We start from the raw sequence: 22,779 nt of genomic DNA, 5'->3' as shown, positions 1-22,779 counted from the left end.
CGCGGCAGCCACTGCCCATAGCAAAGATGGCGCCGAGCGCGCAGTTCCGATGACGCCACAGTAGTCGCGGTGGTGGTGTCATCACAGCGCGCCGGCGGGGCGGAGTGTCGCACCGCTCTCCCTCACGCGGCCGTGGCGGCGGTGGCGACATGGCGGAGGCCGCGGCCGGAGGGAGCCGCTTTAAAGCCAAGTGAGTCAGGACGTGGCTGCGGGCGCCGCCTGGGGAGGGAGGCGGGTTCGCAGCCGGAGTAGCGAAGTTTCCCACCGTGGACGGTGGACCGGGCGCCCATGCGGGTCTGGGGAGGGGGTGTACGGGACCGGCCCGCGGGGTCGTGTCGGTGCGGTATTGTAAGGTGGGAGAGCCGACCCTGACTGCTCTCGGGCAGGGCGGGCACTGGAGCCCGGCCGGACGCAGCCAGCCGCGGTTAATTAAACTAAGAGCCAGTTGGGGCGGGGAGGGGGACGAGAAATCCCAAAGGAGGAGGAACGGGCGGACTGAGCACAAGTCGAGGCTGGTCCTGGACGGGAGCAGGACCCCTCACCCCTCAGGTAGCGGAGGAAGAGCCACATCTGGGGCAGTTGGCCTGGGGAGCTTTCACTTGCTGTCCCTTTTCTCCGGGGAGCAGAAAGAGAGGTCAGGAGGTGGGGGGTCCTCAGTGGCCCAGGAGGCCCTGAATCCTGTGCATCTTCAATCCCCAAGCCTCTGCTGAACATCTAAGTGCTTAGTGCCGGGGATGGGCCAGACTCAGACCTGCCATGTGGAGCGCCTGGTGGGATAAACGTATTAAGCAACTCATTTCCATCAGTGGCTGTGACAAGCACTAGCGAAGGGAATCCCCGGGTCCTGAGAGCACCTCTCCTGCATGGTTGGCTGGATTCAGGACTTGGGGGCGGGGCGGGGGGGGGGGGGCGGGAGGTGGGGGCTCTGTTTCATCTTGGCAATCAGGCTTCCCCCATTGGAACTAGCCAGGTGCCACTGAAATCCCAGAAGAGAGGCCCAGGCTGCATAGAGGAAACAGCCTGTGTGAAACTGGGAAAGTCAGCAGAGGCTCCTCTGGGCAGAGCCTTGGAAACATGTAAGGCGAGTCGAGAGTTTTAAGGCAGGATGGTGACATAAACAGAGTTATGTTCTAAAAGGCTTCTCTGGCAGCAGAGTTTGAGAGAGTGGGTAGGGGCCTGGTGAAGAGGCTTGGGCAGCTGCCCAGAGGGGAGAGTGCAGTGGCGTGGACCAGCATGGTGGCAGCCCAGAGGGAGGGAAGAGGACAGTATGAGGCCACAGAAATGAGGGCTGCCTGGGGAGTGGGATGAGGCCAAGCTGGGGATGGAGGAAGGAGCCAGGGTTGGGAAAGGGACAGGTTGGACCTCAGGGATGAAGATGTTGAAGAGGATGTTGCTCTGGGCTGGTACCCAGGCCTGGCTTCCCACGGCCAGCAGGGGGCCCCCAAGGCCTGGCCTGCTCCCACTGGGGCATCTCTGGGTGTTGGGACTGCCTGTGCTGCTCCGGGACCCTGTGTAGATCACTGACCAGCTCTGGGTCTCAAATTCTCTGTGACATGGGGGTACTGACACCCACCTCAGCACTGCTGAGAGGGTTAAAGAAGATAACAGAGAGAAGAGCTCATCACTTCCCACCCCTCTGCATCCTTGCTGCTGCCCAGGAACTCCTCAAGGATAAGGGCCTATTCATTGACCTTTGGGAGAGCACCCAGCACAGGGCTGGGCACTGGGGACTGAGGGTGAGTGATTCACTCTCTCCCTGTGTCCTCCCTCCAGCTATGCTGTCGAGCGCAAGATCGAGCCTTTCTACAAGGGCGGGAAGGTGCAGGTACAGCCCAGGGAGGGGCAGAGTTGGGGGGCAGGAAGGGGCTGCAGAGTTACCTTGGCTGAGACCCCTTTGTCACTAGCTGGACCAGACTGGACAGCACCTCTTCTGTGTCTGTGGTACCAGAGTCAACATTCTGGATGTGGCCTCAGGGGCTGTGCTGCGGAGCCTGGAGCAGGTGAGGGCAGGGAGAGCCAGGGGGAGGTGCTAGTGTGGAGGACAGCCTATTCTCATGGCGTTTTGTGTGCCCACTCTTGCCCCTAGGAGGACCAGGAGGACATCACTGCCTTTGACCTCAGCCCTGACGATGAGGTATATGGGGCAGGAACAGAAGGTGGGCTCTGGTATCTCCCAACCAAATTTTGAGTCGATGAAGACGGGTGGCCGTGCCTCTACCCTTGGCTGAGCTGTATCTTCCCCCAGGTGCTGGTGACAGCCAGTCGGGCACTGCTACTGGCTCAGTGGGCCTGGCGAGAGGGCAGTGTCATCCGCCTGTGGAAAGCGATACACACAGCGCCTGTGGCTACCATGGCCTTCGACCCCACCTCCACGCTGCTAGCTACAGGTAAGGCCCTGACTGGGTGGGTAGGCTGGCTGGAGGGTACACGAGCTCCGTCACCGCAAACATGTCCCCACAGGCGGCTGTGATGGGGCCGTGCGTGTCTGGGACATCATGCGGCACTATGGGACACACCACTTCCGGGGATCGCCGGGTGTCGTTCAGTGAGTAGGGGCAGCAGAGGGTGGGTGTGCGGGGCATCATGATCGGGGTGGCACGACTCAGCCACTGTGCCCCACCTGCCTGCAGTTTGGTGGCCTTCCATCCGGACCCCGCACGCCTGCTGCTCTTCTCCTCAGCCGCAGACGCCACCATCCGCATGTGGTCACTGCAGGAACGGTCGTGCCTGGCTATGCTGACTGCCCACTACAGCGCTGTCACCTCACTGACCTTTAGTGCCGATGGCCACACCATGCTCAGGTCAGTGGCCAGCCACCCAGGCCTCGGCAGGAAGGGGAGGGCCACAGCTCGACCCAGGAACTGAAGTGGCTATTTCCCCCAGCTCAGGCCGAGACAAAATCTGCATTGTCTGGGACCTGCAGAGCTGCCAGGCCACAAAGACTGTGCCAGTGTTTGAGGTAGGGAAGCCAGGGGGCCAGGGCCAGTGAGGGGGGCGGGGCAGGATGAGACTGCCACCTCTGACTCGCTCGTCTTTAGAGCGTGGAGGCCGCAGTGACATTGCCAGAGGAGCCAGCGCCTGAGCTGGGTGTGAAGTCCACAGGCCTGCACTTCCTGACAGCTGGCGACCAAGGTGTGTGAGGGCAGGCAGCAGGGGCTGGGGGAGTCCCACGGACCTGTGAGTCCCAGCAGCCCCTGTCCCCGCACAGGCATGCTGCGCGTGTGGGAGGCAGCCTCTGGGCAGTGTGTGTACACCCAGCCGCGGCTGCCAGGCCCCGGGCGGGAGCTGACCCACTGCGCCCTGGCCCGCGCTGCCGGCCTGCTCCTCAGTGTTACTGCTGACCACAACCTGCTGCTCTACGAGGCACGCTCCCTGCAGCTGCAGAAACAGGTGAGCACTGCCCCTGCTCAGCCCACGGCCTGGGGACACTGCCTCCCACTCTCCGTCACGCGGGCTTTGGTGTGTACCCCTCCTGTCCCTGCAGTTTGCTGGCTACAGCGAGGAGGTGTTGGATGTCCGGTTCCTTGGCCCTGAGGACTCCCACGTTGTCGTGGCCTCCAACAGCCCCTGCCTGAAAGTGTTTGAGCTGCAGACATCGGCCTGCCAGATTCTCCATGGCCACACAGGTGAGGGTGTCAAGCTGATGCCCCCAGGACCCCATGCTGGATGGATCGCCACCTGTTGCCAGAACTGATCTCTGTCCATTCCCTCTCCACTTTCTCCCAGACATCGTCCTGGCCTTAGATGTTTTCCGGAAAGGGTGGCTCTTTGCCAGCTGTGCCAAGGTGAGGCACCCCAAGAGGTGTGGAGGTACCCGTCCCCAGGTGGGAAACCCTAACCCAGCCTCTGTCCTCACCCCTCCTGTCCCCAGGATCAGAGCATCCGCATCTGGAGGATGAACAAGGCGGGCAAGGTGGCCTGTGTGGCTCAGGGCTCCGGGCACACACATGGCGTGGGCACCATCTGCTGCTCCAGGTAGTTGGTCAGGGCTTGGGTCCAGGGTGTCGTGGAGGCGGAGGCCCAGGCCCTGCTGCTGGGGCTGCAGCTCAGGGAGACAGGAGGAGGAGGTGGCTTTGGTCTTGCTCTTTGAGGCTCCAGTCCAGGGATGTGGGACAGAAAACCCAGGCGCCAGTGGGGGGTTCCTTGGAAGTGGCCTTGAGACTGAGTGGATAAAATGAGAGGGGCCTCAGGACAGACAGTTTAATGTTGAACAAGGCTCAGGTGGAGAAGGTGCTCCCTACATCTAGGGCTGGGAGTCTTATTCTTGGAACCAAGTCATCAGATGTGGTGGCACCGAGATGGATGGCACAGGCTTGGGTGCAGGCACGTGGTCCTAGAGGTGTGTGGGGGGTGACATGGGCTGTCTACGTTCTGGGATAGTTCTTCTGGTCTGGCCCGTGGTCTGGTAGGCCTGAGTTGTGGTGCACTGGCAGACACGGCTGGCTGGGGCTCAGCAGATGTCTCCCTCTTCCCCAAATTGGACCTCAGGCTGAAGGAGACCTTCCTGGTGACAGGCAGCCAGGACTGCACTGTGAAGCTGTGGCCCCTCCCCGAAGCCCTGCTGTCCAAGAGCACAGTCCCAGACGGTGGACCTGTCCTCCTACAGGCCCAGGCCACGCAGCGCTGCCATGAGAAGGTGACCACACACAGCACACTGGGGCGGGGGTGTAGCAGGGCCCTTGCTGGGATGAGGGTCCAAGCTGCTGCCTGCTCCCGTCAACAGGACATTAACAGTGTGGCTGTTGCCCCCAATGACAAGCTGCTAGCCACAGGCTCACAGGATCGCACAGCCAAGCTCTGGGCCCTGCCACAGTGCCAGCTGCTGGGCGTCTTCTTGGGCCACCGGCGCGGCCTCTGGTGTGTCCAGTTCTCGCCCATGGACCAGGTGCTGGCCACAGCCTCAGCTGATGGCACCGTCAAGCTCTGGGCACTGCAGGACTTCAGCTGCCTCAAGGTAAGCTGCCCTCACCCCAGGCCTGAGTCCCCACTCGGTGACATCTCATACCCTCCCTCTCCCCACCCTACAGACGTTCGAGGGGCATGATGCTTCCGTACTGAAGGTGGCCTTTGTGAGCCGTGGCACGCAGCTGCTGTCTAGGTGAGTGGGCTCGGGGCAGGGCGGGGGTTGGAGAGAGCTGAGGGACAGTCCCCAGCTCTGAGCCTCCTCCCATTTCCAAACCCAGCGGCTCTGATGGGCTCTTGAAGCTCTGGACCATCAAGAACAACGAGTGTGTGCGGACACTGGACGCCCATGAGGACAAGGTCTGGGGACTGCATTGCAGCCGACTAGATGACCATGCCCTCACTGGCGCCAGCGACTCCTGTGTCATCCTCTGGAAGGTTTGTAGCCTTGGGGGTGGAGCAGGTGGGGCAGTGTAGGGGTGCCAGTCTGACTCCAGTCTTGACTCTAGGATGTGACCGAGGTAGAGCAGGCAGAGGAGCAGGCCAAGCGGGAGGAGCAGGTGGTCAAGTAAGTCTGGTGGTCCCCACGCAGCCTCCCTGTGAGTATCACCCACGTGTCTGGCACATCCCACGCATCAGCGTCAGCCCCTCTCTCAGGGTAGGGTGTATCAGCAGTACTCCTGCTTTATGGCATGGGGAAACTGAAGCTCAGAGCAGTGATACAGCTCAGCACTAGTCGGTGTTCAGGCCTGGGCTGCTGGCCCCTGAGCCAGCTCCCTGATGGCTCTGCCCCAGCCAGGTCCCCCAGTGGCCCTGTCCTGTCTCCTTCCCACCAGGCAGCAAGAACTGGACAACTTGCTCCAAGAGAAGCGATACCTGCGGGCGCTGGGCCTGGCCATCTCCCTGGACCGGCCCCACACCGTGCTGACTGTTATCCAGGGTCAGTGCTGCCTCAGGGGCCAGACGGCGGGGGGGGTCTCTTGGGTCCATCCTGCCCCTTCCCTGGAGCTCAGTCTGCCCTCCTCCCACAGCCATCCGGAGGGACCCTGAGGCCTGCGAGAAGCTGGAAGCCACAGTGTTCCAGCTGCGGCGAGACCAGAAAGGTCCAGGCGGGCGGGCGGGCGGGGGCTGGACAGTGACTAGTAAGGGTGGAGTGGCCTGGCGGACAGGTTTGACCATCCCTGTGACCCACAGAGGCCTTGCTGCGTTTCTGTGTCACGTGGAACACCAACTCGAGGCACTGCCATGAGGCCCAGGCTGTGCTGGGTGTGCTCCTGCGGCATGAGGCCCCGGAAGAGCTGCTGGCCTACGAGGGCGTGCGGGCCTCTCTTGAGGCCCTGCTGCCTTACACTGGTATGTGGGCATCGCCCCGGGTCGGGGCAGGGAGCAGCCCAGCCAGACTCCACTGACCCCCTGACAACCCTGTGTCCTCCCCCAGAGCGACACTTTCAGCGGCTCAGCCGGACGCTGCAGGCAGCTACCTTCTTGGACTTCTTATGGCACAACATGAAGCTGCCCACCCTCCCTGCGGCCCCTCCTGTGCCCCCCTCCACCCTCTGAAACACGCAGAAAGGTGTCCTTTTCTACCCCAACTCCCTGTTTCTGTCTGGGCTTTGTCTCACCTCAGGTCCTAGGCACAGCCCTGTCCAGCCTTAGCAGGCCACCTGCCAGCCCCATCCCTGTGCCCTGGCCTGGCGGAGATCCAGCAGGGCCTGCCCTTCAGCACAGACACAGGGTGTGGGTTAACCAGAAGAGCTTTACTCAGAGGAAGTAACCTTTTGGCCCTGCCAGCCAGGGAGACCCACTCTCAAATGCTCCTCCCCCAGCCCTAGGGGTGGTGTGGCTGCCATCAGTCATCCTGCGGGTCTGGAGCCTCTGGCCTGCCGCTCCAGCTGTGGGGTGCATGGCACAGCTCTCCACGCAGTTCCACATACCCTCAAGGGTGTCCCTGATCCCTTCGGTCCTGCCCCAGTGCCCTACGGGTGATGGTGCAGCAGCGGCTCTGTATGGCACTCAGTGGGGGTCGGGCCGGCACAGTAGGGGGAATGGTCATGGTCTGGAAAGGTTCAGGGGAGCTTCGGGCCTCCCCTGCGCCATCCTCCCCACTGTCGGCCCCACAGTGGAGCCCTGGGCCACTCAGGAGTGCGCCCAGCCCGTCAGGCCTCAGCAGCACAGCAGGGAGAAGACCAGCACGCCCGCGGAACCTGCGGAGGAGGCAGGGTTTGGTTAGTGCGTGCCTGGTCTGGGCTAGCCTGGGCCCCAGCCAAAGCCCCATGCCCACACACCTGCACAGCCACCAGCCACGGTCAGATGTTTTCAGCACGTGCACACGCGCCCCTGCTGGCACTGACAGCTCATCAGCCTGGCTGCTCTCATAGGCACAAGAAGCACAGAACTGGGACCCTAGGAGTGGGTGCTTGGGAGTCACTGGGGCTGCAGAGGCCAGGACCCCCACCACTTGGTCCCCTCATCATCTGCTGAATCACCACCTCCCGGCTCTCCTCTGGATCTCCGAAGATGTCAGGGACCTCTCTAAAACCCACTGGGGCTTCCCCTTGCTGTGGGGAGCAAGCACATACACTGCGGGGCCACGCCATCACCTAGCTGTTCCCTGCCTCACTCCCCTGGCTCAGGTGCTGCCTGTGGGCCACCTAGCCTTTCGCATACTTCCCAACGGTGGTAGTGGGTGTGGGTAGGAGGGTTAGTTTCGTACCACTATTCCCTAGGGGCGCTCCCCTCTCTCGCCCCTGGCCCAGGGCCGCCGCCTCCAGGTAAGGAGCAGGAAACCATGCTGTCTGCCGGTCTTCATTCTCCACCAGCCACCAGCCTGTGCACAAGAGGTGGGCGGGGGTTCAGACCTGGAGTCTGGCTGGGAACCCTGGGGCAGAAGGGCAAGTTCCTTGACTCCCACCCAGCCCCACCTGAGGGGTGTCGCAGCAGCACATTCAGGGCCTCGTGGGCCTCTGCATGGAAGGGCTGACCCCGTGTGTCCTGAGTGTGAAAGGGCTGCAGGCAGCGCAGGCTCTGAGCTTTCAGGCTGCGGATGGCAAGGCTGCCCGCAGGGCGGTGAAGGGGCTCTTCAGGGGCCGGCAGGATCACTAGGCTGGGAAGGGTAGTGTGCGCAGGTGAGAAGTGGGTGGGCGGAGAGTGGCCTGTCCCCTCCCACAAGTCGGCCCAGCCTCTTAGCCTTCGCTCCTCATCAGGCCCTTCCTCCATCATGCCTCTCCAGTCCTCCCAGTGCTTCTGCAGGCAGGGGGTTGGGGGAGGGTGAGACACCTGCCAGGTGGCAGCGTGGGATCCAGGTCTGAGGGTTGCGGCTCAAAGAAGCTGGTGAGCGTTGGGCTCCGGGACACGTGCTCCGGCGCTGCCAGCAGCGTCCGCAAATAGGTGTCCAGCTGCCTCAGGTGTGCCAGGCCGCGGCCTGTGCGCCCACTGCGCACCAAAAGCGATGTGTCTGTGGGCATAACAGGGAGACCATGGGAACCCACCCCAGGGCTCCCCTAACAGGGCCGCTTCCGCCCCCCCTCCCTCCCGGGACCCCTGCCGGCCTGACCCGGAAGCTTGGGGATAACACGGTGGGATCTCCGCAGCAGGCCTGCCTCCTCCGGGAAGGTCTCCTTGAGTGTCTTCTGAGGGTGAGAACAGGCATACTGGTCTCCAAGAGCCCGGCGGATTCCCTTGGGAGGGTGGGGGTCCTTTACAGGGATCTTAGGGCATAGAAGCCTCCGAGATCAGGCACTAGGAGGCCTGTGAGGGGGAACTGGGGTCGCCCCAGGATCACTCACGTTAAGCCTCCTGAACTCGTCCCAGCTCCTGCGCACGAAGGTGTCACTGTCATCTGACCAGTGCACGGAGAAGGTGAACGTCTGTTGGGGAGAGGTTGGGGCAGCTCCAAGGGGCTGGCCAGCAACTCCCTCCCCCCACTGGAGCTGGCAGGGCCACTGGGTCGCACCTGGAACCGCTCCGTCTGCAACAAGGCTGCAGCACGCACAGACACGGGGTGCCGGGGGCCTGCCATCGTTGTGGTCTCTTGTGTCCTGGTTGCAAGCTTCTAGAACCTGCAGGGAGGGGCCAAGAGTCCCGCTACCTCCCTGCCCTGTCAGAGGCGGGGGGATACCCAGCACCAGGAAGACTGGTTGGAATTTCCCCGCAACGCCCCAGACCTGCCAGGTTATTGCAGCGCAGCCCTGCCCCTGGGTTCTTCGCAGCTTCCTCACTGCGCCCCAAGCCAAAGATCTGGGTGGAGGGTCAGGAGCACAGGGCTTGGGGGTGCCCAAAGCAGAGCTGATGGGAGGGGGAGGGAAGAGGTGGTGGAGGTGCTCGGACTGCTGCCTGAGGCCCTCTTGCTCATCTGCCAAGGGAGGAGGAGAAGGAAGAGCCATCAAAGGGCCGCAAAGCCTGGTCCACCCCCCTCCCGGCTGTCCCACACTCTGTGTAGTGTTGTGGCTGGTGAGAGCCACCTGCCAGGGTACGCCCTTGGCTGGCTCTGTCTTTGAACTCACCTGGGGAGCTGACTGCAGTTGTCATCAGGAACCAATAGCTCAGTGCTAAGGGCTTCAAGTGCTTTGTTTGGCTCAATCATCATGTTGGAGGAAAAGTCTCTCGGTGTCCCTAAGTCACAGAGGTGGAAATTCATGTTAAATGGATAGTTAATGTCAGTTTTTCTGTGTTGGGGAGGGGCAGACCTCACAGGCTCACCCCAGAGGTTCCCCTGTGGTGCAGACGAGGCAGGACGAAGAGGGTCCGTCTCTGCCGTCACCCACACTTGGGAGGTCGGGGAGGTGGTGACTAGGACTGTTTTGAAAGTCACTGCTGAATTCACAATTTCCTGCAAACACTGCCTCTGAGATCAGGAGTGACCATTCCCCCACTAAGTGGGGTGGTGAGGGCAATACCCTGGAATCCCCAAAGAGGGCGTGTCCAGGTGCCTCACCTCTCTGGGCTGCTTCCTTATAGAAGAGATTTCCCGAGTCCCACCCAACCCTGGCACACGATGGTTCTTCCCGCTCTTTGGGCCACCAGCTTTGTGTTAGGACTTCCCTTACCCCAAGCCCTCTGAGAGGGGTCAGACGCTAGGGCATCCCTCAAGGAAACCACTCAGGCCTTGAGAGAGGGCTTTTGTGTGTCTGTCGGACCAGTGGCTCTCTCTGAACCCTCAAACCTTGCCTAAGACCAGGCAGTGAACACCTGCTGACATGGGTCTGATTTGCAGAGTGCCTCTTGCCCAGCTGTCACACTCTCCCCAATTTCAGAGGAGCTACACTGGGGGCCTGAGGGCTCTGCTGGCCTGGCAGGGTCCAGGGTGGGACAGACACTGCTCCGCTGGAAAACAGAGAGAAGCTGGGGAAGGGCCAGTTTGCTCACAGCCAGGGACCTAGAAGGATGCTGAGGTCCTCTCCCTCCCCTAACAGGCAGCCCCTGCTCCACAACCTCAGCAACCCTGGGTCCTTTCCACTCTTACCCTCTCCATAATCCCCACCCCCATCTCTCACCTAAACAACTACAACAGCTCTCTGCCCCCAATGCCTGTGCTCCTCACTTGGTTCCATGAAATCCATCCTCCAGAGGAATCTGCAAAACAGATTTTGCAGGTTGGCGTAGCCCTGACTGAAACTGTCCAGCCCCTTCTTACTGTCCTTAGAATAAATTCCCAGCTCCTATGGCAGCCTATGAGGTCCTTGGTGGGCCCCTGCCCACCTCTGGACCTCCCCTCCCACCACCCCAGGTTCTCCCCAGGTCCTGTCCCACTGGCCTTTCCGCCCATGCAAGAGGCCAAGGTCCTCCCACCTCTAGCCTTGGCCTTGACTGCCCTCCTCAGCTGATTCCTCATCCTCAGGGAAGCCTCCCCGGTTCACCACACCCTGTTCATGGCCCTCACCACACTTCGTAAGTGAACATTTATTATGGTGACTCCTATTTTTTATTTTTTTTTCCGTCTTGACCACTGGACTATGAACTGAGCAGGTCTTGTGCCCGCCCTGCGCAGCTCCTGGAACAGTGCTTGGAACAGATTAGACACTACACAAATATTTGCGAAATGAATGAATGTACGTATGGAAGCAGAGGTATCCCTGAGGCCACTCCCGACGTGGGTTTAACCCCTTCATGCAGGTTAACCATCCGGGCAGCTACGTGTCCGCGGGAGCGGAGACACGCGCCACGTTCTCTGCAGACACGGCCCCGCCCCGCGTTGCCAGGCGCCCGGTGCCATGGCGCCGGTCGCCAGAGCGGATCCGTGGGACCCAGGCCCTAGCGCCCGCGATCCTCTGTGCGCTCAGGGCCCCGCCCGCGTTGCCAAGGCGCCGCGCGGCCTGCCGCCCGGCGCACCCCCAGCCGAGGGCACAGAACCTGGCCGCGGGCACGCGGACCGGTCAGAGCGGAGTGATGGGCGCGTCGCGGACTGCAACACGGACTTCGCCTCAGCCGCAGCCCGAGTCCTCGGCGCGGCAGCGGCGCGGCTTCCACCACACGCTGATCTTCTACTGGAGGAAGCGGGAGAGCCGCCAGGGACGACGCAACCCGGGCTCGGGCCGCAGAACGAGGCCCAGGGGCGCGGCCAGGACCCGGGCCTCTGGCCCCGCCTCCGCCCCGGCCCGGGCCACCGGCCTCGCCTCTACCCTGGCCCGGGCATGCGGCGCGCCCCTCGCCCGAACCCGGGGCTCCGGCTCCGCCTCCTCCCGGGCGCGGGCCGCGGCCCCCGGCCCCACCTCCACGCCGGTCCCCGCCCCGGACTCGGCCCCGGGCCCCGCCCCCGCCTCCGCTCCCGCTCCCGCCCCCAGCCCCAGCCCGGGCCCGGCCTCCGCGCCTGCGCCCAGTCCCTGTGGCCGCGCCTTAGCGGCGGCGCGCGCGCTGGCCTGGAGGCCGACTTGGAGGCCCGTGTGGAGGCCCAGCTGGCCCGGCAGGCATTGCGCGGGTAACATGGCGGCGCCCGGCGAGCGGAGTCGCTCCTCCGGCGGGAGCCTCTTCTCCTTCCTGCCCGGCGGCGCGCGCTCCGAGGTGACGGACGACCTGGTGACGGACGCGCGCGGCCGGGGCGCGGGGCGGAGAGACGCCGCCGCCTCCGCCCCGACCCCAGCCCAGGCGCCGACCGATTCTGAGGTCGCCAAGGATACCTCCCGGAGGCGGCCCTGCCGGGCCTGCGTGGACTTCAAGACGTGGATGCGGACGCAGCAGAAGGTGCACGTGCCCGGGGGCGCCACCTCCCGCAGAGGCCTGCGAGCCCTGCCGACCCGTAGTCCCGGCCCCACACCTTGTTCTCAGGCGCCCCTGGCCGGCCTCCCAAGGCCCAGGCCGAGCGGTGCCAGAGGCCCTATGCCTGCGGACTTTTGCCTCCCAGGTTTGGCTGTCCCTAAGTCCTGCCCCCAAGGTAGGCCCGGCCTTTCAACTTTCAGCCACAGGGGGATCGGATCAGCTGCAGCACTTCTGTCTGGAGTCAATGGGCCTCCAACTGGGAGGCGCGGGGAGAAGGGGAGCTTTGTGGGCTTCTGGTCGGGGGAGAATGAACTGACCCTTGGTCGGCCTCCTTCCGCAGAGGGACAGCAAGTTTAGAGAAGATTGTCCTCAGGATCGCGAGGAACTGGGCCGCCACAGCTGGGCTGTCCTCCACACCCTGGCCGCTTACTACCCCGACCTGCCCACCCCAGAACAGCAGCAAGACATGGCCCAGTTCATACATTTATTCTCTAAGTTTTATCCGTGTGAGGAGTGTGCTGAAGACATAAGGAAGAGGTAAGTTATGTCTGCATCGTTTGCAGGCAGCAGAGCCTGCCACCTGGAGCCTGGGCCTGGGGCCTCTGGCTGATGTCATAAAGGGAAACCTAGAGAAACAGGTGCAGAGGTGGCAGAGGGCTGCCGAGAGCAGGGACCACCAACAGAGTGGGATCATCTGAGCCATCTCCTTTCCCCTCGGAGGCCAAGCTGCCTGGGTCTGCTGCTGCGCACTGCTGTTTTTTGCGGCTCCCAGGCTCCCAGGGAGGGCTTCCCCCATGAGGTCTCTTGCTTAGCACTGATGGAGGCTCCGGCAGGTTAAGGAGGACTCCACTTTGCCTGACTTCTGGAGCAGGACTGCCGGTTTCAAGACCTTGAGAACCCACCCCTTTTGCTTCCAAGAGCCACCTTTTTCTCTGAGGAGCCCAAGAGCCGTTGTTTGCCACCCTTCGGTGTTTCTGGGCTGGATGTGTGGGCAGGACAGCCCCTTGCCATTTGAAGCAATTAGAATGAGGTCTCTCGCTGAGCTGAGGCAGGGCCCCAGGTGCTAAGAAAGGGTGTGGTTTTCAGTTTCCCTTTGTGCTGGCCTCACCCCTTCCACGCACTGCCTGGGGCCAAGGATCCTGGGGTGAGTCTTCTTGATGGTTATGAGATTGTAAAGTTGTCTGGTCTGTGCCTTAATGACTCGCCCTGGGCTCTTGTCAGGGTTGCCAAGCTCCCCAGGTGGGTGTTTGAGCAGGCCTAGGAGTCCACAATGCTAGGTGCTGCAGGGTCAGCCCAGTTTTGGGAATGCCTGTTCCTCTGAGCACGAGGGCACTCCTGGGTGTAGCTCACTGGCTCCTGCTCTCCTCTCTGGGTGGAGCAGGCAAGGAGCTAGTGGGGCAGGGGCAGTGGGCCCACTGCCTCCCCCATCCTCCATTGCTCCCCCCATGCAGGATACGCAGGAACCAGCCAGACACGCGTACGCGGGCATGCTTCACCCAGTGGCTGTGCCGCCTGCACAATGAGGTGAACCGCAAGCTAGGCAAGCCCGACTTCGACTGCTCACAGGTGGATGAGCGCTGGCGTGACGGCTGGAAGGACGGCTCCTGCGACTAGACGGCGGCCAGCGGGAGCCCATGGGGCAGCCAGCCAGGGCCTGTGGGCCCCCTGGCTGGAGAAGGACAGAGCACTCATAATTAAAGTCCGTCAGAGCCAGAGCCTGTCGTGTCTCAGTTGGGTGGTCCCCAGACACTGCCCATGGGGTCCTTTTCCTCAGGTTTGGAGTAGAAGTGGAAGTATCGCTGCAGGGACCCTGATGGCCTCCTCCTCAGCTGAGGCCCGGTTGGGCTACAGGTGAAGGAGGCAGGAGTAACCCAGACTGGCCCTTCCATTCAGGATGTGGCCTCCTGCTCACCCCACACCCTGGTGCCCACTTTCCCACACAGGAAGATGACAGGCCTGGCTGGGCTCCCCTGTCCTGCCCTGCAAGGCCTGGCCATTGTCTCCTAACCTGTGTAGCTGGGGACAGCTGCAGTGACTGTAGCCCCAGAGACTGTATGCTGTCTGCATTTCAAGAAAGAGGCCTAGGGGGCCGGCCCCGTGGCTGGGTGGTTAAGTTCGCACGCTCCGCTTCGGCAGCCCACGGTTTCGCTGGTTCAGATCCTGGGCACGGACATGGCACTGCTCATCAGGCCACGCTGAGGAGGCATCCCACATGCCGCAGCTAGAAGGACCCACAATTAAAATATGCAACTATGTACTGTGGGGATTTGGGGAGAAAAAGCAGGAAAAAAAATATTAGCAAGAGTTGTTAGGTCAGGTGCCAATCTTTGGAAAAAAACAAAAAAGGAAAGAGGCCTGGGGGCTGAGCTCTGTACCCTGCTCAGTCTCACAGGGAAAGCACAGGCAGGGCTCTTCCCCGAGGGTCCACCTCCCCTGCTGCCCGCCTCCCGTCTAGCATATGGCCTTCAATAGCTGCACTAATCCGCGGCTTCGTGGGGCTAGCCTCCTCAGAGCTTGAGACCAAAATAAAGTGCTGGAAAAGTGACTGAGGACCTGGCTTCAGTGTGTTTTGTGCTGGGACTCGCAGTGATGGACAGGGTCTGCCCTCGCCCTTCTGTGGTCAGCTGCTTCCTCTTGTCCGGGTTCCAGCTTCTTAGGAGGAAGGAGCGGTCCCACAGCAAGAGTGGGCCAGGATATTCCAGGAACAGCAAGGAGGCTGAGTTGCTGGAGCCGAGGGAGGGTCAAAGGTGAGGACGGTCAGATGGCACAGGGTCTTCAAGGACCCAGCAAGGAGATGGTTTTCACATCCGGCTCCTATCACAGGAAGGTCTTGGAGGACTTGGAGCCAAGGAATGGTGAGATGTGACTTGAAAGGTCTCTCTGGCTGCTGAGCCAGGATGAGGCAGGTGTGGGTGGGAGCAAGGAGGCCAGGCACCCATGCGGCAGCTGAGAGGGAAGCTTGCCCCAGGGTGGGTGGGAGAAGACGCTGGATAGACTCTGAAGGTAGAGCCAAGAGAAAGGAGCCAAAGTCACTTTGGATTTCTAGCCCGAGCAGCTGGAAGAATGGAGTTGCTCTGTGTATCAGTGAGATGGAGAAGGCTGTGAGTGGAGCAGGTTTGGGGGTGACTTGGACCCAGCTTTTGGGCTTTCCCGGATCTGCTCAGCTATACCTGCTCCCAGGCCTTGACTCCCAGCCAAAATGGCCCAGCAACACTGCCCCGTCCCTGTGGTCATAAAGCTCTGGTCACCTACATTGCTGGTGCCTTGGCCTCTCCCTAGGCAAGGGCCAGCCTTTGGCATGGCCTCTTCAGCACCTTCACCCAACTGGCCCTGCAGGAGTGCTGGCTTTTGCAGGAGCTGCCCACAGGAGCTGAGTGACACAAATAGGAGGCGGGAGGGCCTGGCCCGGTGGTGTAGTGGTTAAGTTTGCACGCTCTGTTTCAGTGGTCTGGGTTCAGATCCTGGGCTCAGACCTACACACCATTTCATCAAGCCACGCTGCAGTGGTGTCCCACATACAAAATAGGGGGAGAGCAGCACAGATATTAGTTTAGGGCCAATCTTCCTCACCAAAAAAAAAGCTCCTGTGGGGAGCAGCCGGCAGGGAAGTCACTCCTCTTTCCTCCCCTAGATGGACTGTCTCCAGCACAAGGCTTCCCCGGCCTTCCCTGAGCCCAAGCTGTGGTCCGCTCAGGAACACGCCATCAGTATTTGTTCTACCTCCTCACTTCTCTTCTTCCCCAACTCTGACTTCCCCAAAGTTTCACTCCCCATGAAACTCTCAACTTTGCCACAGACTGTTTGCCAGGGCATCCAGGCTAAGACAGTAGGGCTTTAGTTCAAGGGCAGGTTCTGGCTTGAGCTGTCAGCACGAGGCCCAAAGGAGAGCATAGAGGGAAGAGAAGAGCCCCTGGACCACGCCCTGGCCTCAAGGTTACAGGTGGGACAAGAGGAGGGGATCAGAATGGGTGACGAGAAAGGGCCCATGAAGTAGGAAGAACACAAGGAGAGGGTGACATCAGAAGCATTTCCAGAAAGGTGGGGACAGCAGTGCCTGAGTCGCCCCTGGAACTAAAGGGAGCAGTGACTTGGGACAGCTGGAGAGGAAGGGAGGTCAAGAGCGGAGGTTTATTTTGAAGACAGAAGAAAGTGTAGCATGTTTGGGTGCTAATGCAAATGATCAAGTAAAAGGATGATGCGTGAGACAGAGGGTGAACTGTCGCCAACAGGTGAGAGGTGACGGGATTGGACCCGCAGTGTAATGGACTTGACAGTAAGACTGGTGGGCAGCACCTCTGGCCACACCTGCCCTGGGATGGGTTCCCCAGGGGGCTGGGCCAGGCATCACGGTCTGTCCACACAGATGGCATGGTAGGGACCCGGGTTTGAATCCCAGCTCTTTCTGTGATCCAAGAACTGAAGTGGCCTGCCTATTTACCATCTGAACAATGGGGTAATAATAGTCCCCACCTCCACAGGTCTTCGTGACACGCTGGGCACCGTCAATGCCCAAAAAGTACAGACTTTTCTTATCAATGCCTGGACAGAAACACGGCAGTCATCCAGGCCCTACCAGGCTGGCCTGGAAGGAACATGACAGAAGGGACCCTGTCTAACCCGGGGCTGGGGGATCTGTGGAAGAGACCCAGCAGGGGCCCAGAGCTGCTAGCCCTGAGCTTGACCAAACTCCCCATCTCTGATGCTTCTTCCCACCCTTCGGCCCCAAAGTAAATATGTCAGCCAAAAGTCAGTCCCAGAGACCTGGGAGTGTGGACGGCTCGGTGAGCATCCTCGGAATGAGAACATCCGGCCACAGGAAAGGAGCAGAGATGCCCCAACACCCACCCAAGCTGGCCTGTGGGCTCTGCCCCCTGGACAAGTGCCCCTGCGGGCAGAAGTCATCCTCCTCCTCTGTCAGGGAGGCTAGAACCCTCTGAAGGAGAAGCCAGGGGGCAGTGGGTCATGGGAAAGGCCCCAGTAACCTATCTCTGATCCATCAGGGCCAGGGAGCCAGGTTCTCCTTCCATGAGGACTGAAGGGAAGACGCTGGAGCCCTTGGGTCTCAGTTACCCCCTTACTCACAAAAGGGCGCTGCACACACAGCGGGGTCAGGTCCATCTGTCCATCCGCCTGGCTTCAGCGAAGGCTGAGCCCAGTGTCCGCCTGCCCTGCTGACTCCTGACTCTGTGAGGGGCAGTGGGGGACCCAGCCCCTTGCCCCTGCCCCTGACGGGGCGCTGGCTCGTGGTCTCCATCTTGACCCGGGTCATGCAGGTGAGAGTGGAGGGTGGAGGGTGGAGGGTGGAAGGTGGGCGGGGCGGAGGGAAGGGAGGGCTCCAGCCCCGCGCTCTTGGACCAGTGGGGGGCCGCGGGCTCGGCCCCGCCCGGCGCGCCCTCGCCACGGCCGGCGCGCGCTCCCGGGAGGCGGCAGCGGCAGCGGCTGCACCAGCATCATCGGCAGCAGCCCCGGGCGGCCTCGGGCGGGGCCGGCCGGACGGACAGACCGACAGAGGGCGCCGGGGGCGCGTGGCCCGCCCGGGCCAGCCATGGAGGGAGCCTCGTTTGGCGCGGGTCGCGCGGGGGCCGCCCTGGACCCCGTGAGCTTCGCGCGGCGGCCCCAGACCCTGCTGCGGGTCGCGTCCTGGGTGAGTGGCCCCAGCCCGGGCTCCAACCCGGCCCCAGCCCCCGCCCCCGCCCCAGAACCGGATCCCGCCTCGCCTCTCATCCCTCGTCCCTCCCCACTGCCCCTCGCCCCTCGCCCCCATCCTCTCCTTGCCGGCCCCTCCCCCTCCGGCCCCAGGTTGGGGTGACGTCACCCGGCTGGGCGCGCCCACCTGCGGGCGGGGGAGGGACCAGCGGCGACCGCCGGGGACCTTGAGAGGTCACCGCCTGCCGCCCCCCAATTCCTCCTCAGGTCTAACTCAATCCCCTTCTTCAGCCCTTGCTCCGTTTTTCCTGTTCTCACGATCTGGAAGCGGGCACAGGGGTGGGACCGGGATTCGCGGAGGGGCTTGGGCACTCAGCTTCACCGCGAGGACGGGACTACGGGGGGGAGCCGAGAGGATCAGGCAGAGCCTCCCCCTGCTTCTCCCGTACAAACATCCTCCAGGCTCCTTCGAAGGGAGCTGGCCCTTCCCAGGCCCCCCAGTTGCAACTGTGAGTTGGAGGGATGCTCTGGGATCCCTCTGGGTGGGGCAGCGGGAAGGGGCTCTGCACTGGAAGGGCTGCCTGGAGGTGGTGCGAGAGGGGAGGATTTGGGGACAGCCTAGCCTGCTGTACAGGGCGTCTCTAGGCCAAGTACTCCTCCTCCCACCCTTCCAGGCAGGAGAGAGGGGAGGGGAGGTGCCGAGTTCTGGGTTTTGTCCAGCCGGTCGCGGCTGCTATCGGCGGCACCTACTCGGCCATCTTCAAGGAGGAGGGTGTCCAGGGTGGGGCATGAGGCCTCGGCCTTCCTGGTGGAGTGACTCTCGCCAGACCGGGAAGCAGGAACCCTACGTTCTGGTCCCAGCTCTGGTCCGACTTGTGGACCACTCTGGGGGTACACGTCCATGTCCTGTGCCTTGGTTCCTCTCTTCACTTGGTCTCTAAGACTACCCGAAAGGGAAAGGAAAGAAATGAAGTTGAAAGTTGAAATTGGAGGTCTTTTTTTTGTTTTAGAAACATAGTGCTGCCCAGAGCTAAAAGAGTAGCATCTAGTTTTAAATGACCGTGGTTCACCTCCTGCCTGCCTTCCAGCCCTATTGGGCACAAGGCTCTGACGTTTGACTGAAGCCCAGAGGTCAATGGTATTGCCTTTGGAGCCCAAACACTTATGGGTGGTATTAATAATTAATCATAGTCACGTGGGGCCGTCATCCCTCAAGTGCCCACCAAGTGCAGAAGGCTGGGTGGCCATTATTTTTCTTTTCCCAACACCCCATGAGCTTTGCCCGTTACTACAGTTGGCATGCTAGGAAACAGGGCTGCACAGCTCCCAAATGCTGAGAGCGGGTTTCACACAGGGCCTGGCTGTCCCTCCACTGCCCCCACTACCCTCCAACCCCTCTCTCCCCGATCCACATCTACCTTCCCTAGCACCCCCTGGCTCAAGGCTAGGAATCGCTGGTTCAGGTGAAGGCTCTTGTTCCCACACTCTAGGGTGGGTCGACACCACAGCCCCATGCGGCACGGAGGACCCAGCTTAAATGTCAGCCCCAGCTCTTAACAGCAGTGCGACCCTAGACAAGTCACTTCACCTGTTGGAGCCCCAATTTCCCCATCTAAAAAGGAAATAAGAACAATGCCACCCTCGTGGCTTTTTGGGAGGATTCTTATGAGGGAACTCATGTAAAGTAGCAGTTTTTTAAAGATTTTTTTATTTTTCCTTTTTTTCCCCAAAGCCCCTGGTACGCAGTTGTATATTTTTAGTTGTGGGTCCTTCTAGCCGTGGCATGTGGGATGCCGCCTAAGCATGGCTTGATGAGCGGTGCCATGTCCGCGCCAGGATCCGACCCGGTGAAACGCTGGGTCGCGGAAGCGCAGCGCGCAAACTTAACCACTCCGCCACAGGGCCAGCCCTAAAGTAGCAGTTTTAAGCACAGTGCTTGGGCATAGTGGATGCTCACTAAATGGTACACGTTGTCCGTAATCACTAAATACCCGAGGGAGGAATGAAGGGAGAGGTACCCGAAGACCCCCAACCCAGATCTGGACCCTGTGCTGCAGGGGAACTCAGGGACAGGCCCAAGGGCACGGGTGCTCGCGGGGGGCAACAGATCTCGGGGCGCGGCCGGGAGGGGGCCCATCGCGGTGAGCGCTGCCCGCCGCCTGCAGGTGTTCTCCATCGCCGTCTTCGGGCCCATTATCAACGAAGGCTACGTGAACGCCGACAGCGGTCCGGAGCTGCGCTGCGTCTTCAACGGGAACGCGGGCGCCTGCCGCTTCGGCGTCGTGCTGGGCCTCGGGGCCTTCCTCGCCTGCGCCGCCTTCCTGCTGCTCGACGTGCGCTTCCAGCAGATCAGCAGCGTCCGCGACCGCCGCCGCGCGGTGCTCCTCGACCTGGGCTTCTCAGGTGGGCGTGGTCAAGTCCGCAGGGGGCGGGGCAGGACGGAGAGGGGGCGGGGCCTGGTAGCGCCTGTGGGCGTCTCGGGGGCGGGGCCGGACAGAGAGGGGCGGGGCCTGGTAGGCAAGTGCCTTTGGGTGTCTCGGGGGCGGGGCCGGACAGAGGGGCGGGGCCTGGTAGACAGGTGCCTGTGGGCGTCTCGGGGCCAGGGCCGGGCCGAGATAGGGCGGGGCCTCCGGGCTTCGCGGGGCGGGGCCGGGGCGGGGCCAGGAAGAGTGCGTTGTGATTGTCAGGTGCGTGGAGCGGCACAGGTGCGGGCGAGCCCGGCTTGCTCTGGCCGCAGTGAGGCGCAGCCCGGCGGTGGGCGGGGCTCCCGTGCGGTCTGACGCTCCTTCCCGGCGTGGTTGGGCCGGGCGGGTGCAGCCTCCGGTGCCGCGCCCGCTGACCCGGCCGCTCGCTCGCCCACAGGGCTCTGGTCCTTTCTGTGGTTCGTGGGCTTCTGCTTTCTCACCAACCAGTGGCAGCGCACGGCGCCCGGGCAGGGCACGATGCAGGCGGAAGACGCGGCGCGGGCAGCCATCGCCTTCAGCTTCTTTTCCATCTTCAGCTGGGTGAGTGCGGCCGGCCGGGTAGGGCCGGGGCGGGGCCGGCGGCGGGTCGGCCCTGGCTAATCCCGGGCTCCCCCCCTCAGGCGGCGCTCACCGTGAAGGCCCTGCAGCGGTTCCGCCTGGGCACCGACATGTCGCTCTTTGCCACCGAACAGCTGGGCGCTGGGGCGGGCCAGGGCTACCCCGGTTATCCAGTGGGCAGCGGCGTGGAGGGCACCGAGACCTACCAGAACCCACCCTTCACCGAGACCCTGGACACAAACCCCAAAGGGTACCAGGTGCCCGCCTACTAGTGGCCGGCAGGCCTAGACCAGGGCTCGAAGGCCGCCCCACCGATGTAGGGCCCGGAGTCTCCTGGGAGCTCCCTCAGGTCCTCCTGGCACAGCACCAGGAACAGAGCCAGTGGCCACTGTGGGCTGTCTGGGACCAAGAGAGGGTAGCCCCCAGGGTGCCTGAGCTGTCCCCTGCAAGTTCCTCTATCCCCTTAGTCCCTGGCCCCCAGGCCTGAGGTCCTGAGAGGGGGCAGTACAACCCTGGGCATGTGCCCTCCAGCCTCCAGTGAACCAGCCTGGGTAGGTCCCCTCGTGAGCCAGCCAACCTGGGGCTCACTTGTTCACTCTGGGGTCAGGGGTCCTGCAGCCCTCCATAGCCAGGTGCAGGAGCTGCTCCCGCCCCACCCCCATCCCGTGGCCTGGGGAACATGGCCACTGTTCCCCATCCTGTGTCCTTGTGGGTAGTGATGGTCCTTGCTCCTGTCATGGTGGCTCACCTGTTGGGCCATGCACTCTGTCTGGAGCCTCCCTCCAGTTCCTCTCACAGGCTCACTAGGGTAGCCTGGCCCTGTCGATGTTGTGATTGTGGTCAAGTCTTCAGATTCCACCTTCCAGTTTCCCACAAGCAGCCCCTCTGTCTGCAGCCCCTGCTCCAGCCCCTACCTGCCTTGGCCCAGGCCCCTGCCCAGGTGTGGGTAGTTCTGGCCACGAAGGTACAACATGGCTGTAGGCCTGGGCAGCAGCCCTTCAGTAAGACCTTCCTTGCCTAAGGGGGACTCGGGACACCTGGGTTCCTGGGAGGACAAGCACCACAGGAGTGGCCTAGAAGCTCCATCTGCCCACAGTGCCCCAGAGATGGCCATTCCGTACAAGCCCCTTTACATTGGCTTCCTGGACCAGTCCCTCAACTCCCCACCCTGCACCCCGTTTTAAGGCCCAGCCCGAGGTTGGGGTTCCTGTGTGTAGCTGACTACTCATGCATTGCTCAAAGCTGGCTTTTCACGTTATGTCAACACCAAATGCGGTTGCTACATTTCACTCTTACAGACAGACGCCTCCCTCTGGAGTTGCAGTTGAGTGACAACCTGTACATTGTAGCATAGACCAATTACGTGTGGATATTTAAGTGAACATGTTTACAATTTTTGTACATATGGATCTCTCCTTTCCCCTTATGAAAGAACAATCCGTGATTGTGTATTTTCAGTGTCCCAGGTTCCAACTGCAACTTCTTTACAATAAAGACTGTAAGTGAGTTTACCGTGGCCCAGAAGCTCTTGGAGTCATTTCTCCCCTGCCCTTCCTGGTGTCAGGGGTTGGGGTCTGAAGGGCACGGGGTTCAGAATCGAGGAAGGGTCAGGGAGGTGGAGGCCAGGCCCCAGGCCCACGAGCCCCCACCACACCTCATGCTGCTCTAGAACTGCGCTGCTCAGAGCCGCTCTCTGAAACGCTGGGGAGACTCCATCTCTTTTATCTTTCTTATAATAGCAGGAGTACCAAGTACTTCTTATCGGAGCCCATCTTCAGCATTTCTTTCATCAGCCTGTGGACCTAAACCACTCCCACGTTCTTAAAAGACAGTTTTCCTCAGTACTTTGAAGGTATTTCTCTTATCTTTTAGGGTCCCGTACTGCTGACGAGAGAGGTGATCACAGTATGATTTGCAATCCTTTGTAGGTGATCTTTTTGGTGGTAATTTTAGGACTTTTTTCTCTTTAAGCTCTGTTGTGTCTAGATGTGGCTTTTTAAAAACTTATCCTGCTCAG

At 61.7% G+C, this 22,779-nt stretch overlaps 4 protein-coding genes across 12 annotated transcripts; 3 read left to right on the top strand and 1 right to left on the bottom strand.

Moving 5' to 3' along the window:
• Window positions 1–84: 84 nt before the first annotated feature.
• TBL3 (transducin beta like 3) lies at window positions 85–6,494 on the top strand. 2 transcript variants are annotated; one of them, XM_044746908.2, is made up of 22 exons: window positions 85–190; window positions 1,774–1,825; window positions 1,905–2,000; window positions 2,087–2,134; window positions 2,246–2,387; window positions 2,461–2,545; window positions 2,631–2,801; window positions 2,884–2,959; window positions 3,039–3,132; window positions 3,209–3,390; window positions 3,485–3,626; window positions 3,727–3,785; window positions 3,872–3,975; window positions 4,489–4,636; window positions 4,724–4,954; window positions 5,028–5,098; window positions 5,184–5,340; window positions 5,412–5,470; window positions 5,739–5,842; window positions 5,934–6,005; window positions 6,097–6,255; window positions 6,341–6,494. In XM_044746908.2, exons 1-22 carry the CDS (start codon window positions 150–152, stop codon window positions 6,460–6,462), a joined length of 2,415 nt encoding a protein of 804 aa, XP_044602843.1. In that variant the 5' UTR covers window positions 85–149; the 3' UTR covers window positions 6,463–6,494. The 2 variants fall into 2 exon arrangements, with proteins under 2 accessions (XP_044602843.1, XP_070340078.1); XM_070483977.1 differs by having other exon boundaries at window positions 122–190; window positions 1,659–1,825.
• Window positions 6,495–6,639: 145 nt separating this feature from the next.
• On the bottom strand, window positions 6,640–11,388 carry NOXO1 (NADPH oxidase organizer 1). Of its 8 annotated transcripts, XM_070483980.1 has the most exons (13): window positions 11,251–11,388; window positions 10,395–10,473; window positions 9,405–9,513; window positions 9,235–9,253; window positions 9,066–9,138; window positions 8,855–8,960; window positions 8,688–8,768; window positions 8,456–8,531; window positions 8,179–8,356; window positions 7,824–8,005; window positions 7,616–7,729; window positions 7,188–7,305; window positions 6,642–7,106 (listed from the first exon to the last, which is right to left on the bottom strand). In XM_070483980.1, the coding sequence occupies exons 6-13, from the start codon at window positions 8,918–8,920 to the stop codon at window positions 6,839–6,841; spliced, it is 1,083 nt and encodes a 360-aa protein (XP_070340081.1). In that variant the 5' UTR covers window positions 8,921–8,960; window positions 9,066–9,138; window positions 9,235–9,253; window positions 9,405–9,513; window positions 10,395–10,473; window positions 11,251–11,388; the 3' UTR covers window positions 6,642–6,838. The 8 variants fall into 8 exon arrangements, with proteins under 8 accessions (XP_070340079.1, XP_070340080.1, XP_044602846.1 ...); XM_070483978.1 differs by having other exon boundaries at window positions 6,640–7,106; window positions 9,066–9,253; window positions 11,316–11,374; XM_070483979.1 differs by having other exon boundaries at window positions 6,640–7,106; window positions 9,066–9,253; window positions 11,271–11,286.
• GFER (growth factor, augmenter of liver regeneration) lies at window positions 10,937–14,638 on the top strand. Its single transcript, XM_014848956.3, has 3 exons — window positions 10,937–12,078; window positions 12,434–12,630; window positions 13,545–14,638. Exons 1-3 carry the CDS (start codon window positions 11,008–11,010, stop codon window positions 13,705–13,707), a joined length of 1,431 nt encoding a protein of 476 aa, XP_014704442.3. The 5' UTR covers window positions 10,937–11,007; the 3' UTR covers window positions 13,708–14,638.
• Window positions 14,639–17,494: 2,856 nt separating this feature from the next.
• On the top strand, window positions 17,495–22,278 carry SYNGR3 (synaptogyrin 3). The gene is made up of 4 exons (XM_044746928.2): window positions 17,495–17,737; window positions 19,905–20,142; window positions 20,602–20,744; window positions 20,825–22,278. The coding sequence occupies exons 1-4, from the start codon at window positions 17,639–17,641 to the stop codon at window positions 21,032–21,034; spliced, it is 690 nt and encodes a 229-aa protein (XP_044602863.1). The 5' UTR covers window positions 17,495–17,638; the 3' UTR covers window positions 21,035–22,278.
• Window positions 22,279–22,779: the final 501 nt, after the last annotated feature.

This window comes from Equus asinus, chromosome 14 (assembly GCF_041296235.1).
Source record: "Equus asinus isolate D_3611 breed Donkey chromosome 14, EquAss-T2T_v2, whole genome shotgun sequence".
Classification (NCBI taxonomy): Eukaryota; Metazoa; Chordata; class Mammalia; order Perissodactyla; family Equidae; genus Equus; species Equus asinus.
The sequence above is the reverse complement of the archived record's forward strand: the minus strand, read 5'-3'. Positions and strand labels throughout refer to the sequence as shown.

Excerpts from the sequence above, each read along its gene's own strand:
- TBL3 (XM_044746908.2), top strand. The coding sequence starts at position 150 with ATGGCGGAGGCCGCGGCCGGAGGGAGCCGCTTTAAAGCCAA. Across the intron at positions 2,135-2,245 it reads ACCTCAGCCCTGACGATGAG|GTGCTGGTGACAGCCAGTCG; the intron begins GTATATGGGGCA and ends ATCTTCCCCCAG. Across the intron at positions 4,637-4,723 it reads CGCAGCGCTGCCATGAGAAG|GACATTAACAGTGTGGCTGT; the intron begins GTGACCACACAC and ends TCCCGTCAACAG.
- NOXO1 (XM_070483980.1), bottom strand. The coding sequence starts at position 8,920 with ATGGCAGGCCCCCGGCACCCCGTGTCTGTGCGTGCTGCAGCCTTGTTG. Across the intron at positions 7,730-7,823 it reads GCTGCTGCGACACCCCTCAG|GCTGGTGGCTGGTGGAGAAT; the intron begins GTGGGGCTGGGT and ends TCTTGTGCACAG. Across the intron at positions 7,306-7,615 it reads AGCGCCCCTAGGGAATAGTG|GGTCCCAGTTCTGTGCTTCT; the intron begins GTACGAAACTAA and ends ACCCACTCCTAG.
- GFER (XM_014848956.3), top strand. The coding sequence starts at position 11,008 with ATGCAGGTTAACCATCCGGGCAGCTACGTGTCCGCGGGAGCGGAGACA. Across the intron at positions 12,079-12,433 it reads GGATGCGGACGCAGCAGAAG|AGGGACAGCAAGTTTAGAGA; the intron begins GTGCACGTGCCC and ends CTCCTTCCGCAG. Across the intron at positions 12,631-13,544 it reads GCTGAAGACATAAGGAAGAG|GATACGCAGGAACCAGCCAG; the intron begins GTAAGTTATGTC and ends CCCCCCATGCAG.
- SYNGR3 (XM_044746928.2), top strand. The coding sequence starts at position 17,639 with ATGGAGGGAGCCTCGTTTGGCGCGGGTCGCGCGGGGGCCGCCCTGGAC. Across the intron at positions 20,143-20,601 it reads CCTCGACCTGGGCTTCTCAG|GGCTCTGGTCCTTTCTGTGG; the intron begins GTGGGCGTGGTC and ends GCTCGCCCACAG. Across the intron at positions 20,745-20,824 it reads TCTTTTCCATCTTCAGCTGG|GCGGCGCTCACCGTGAAGGC; the intron begins GTGAGTGCGGCC and ends TCCCCCCCTCAG.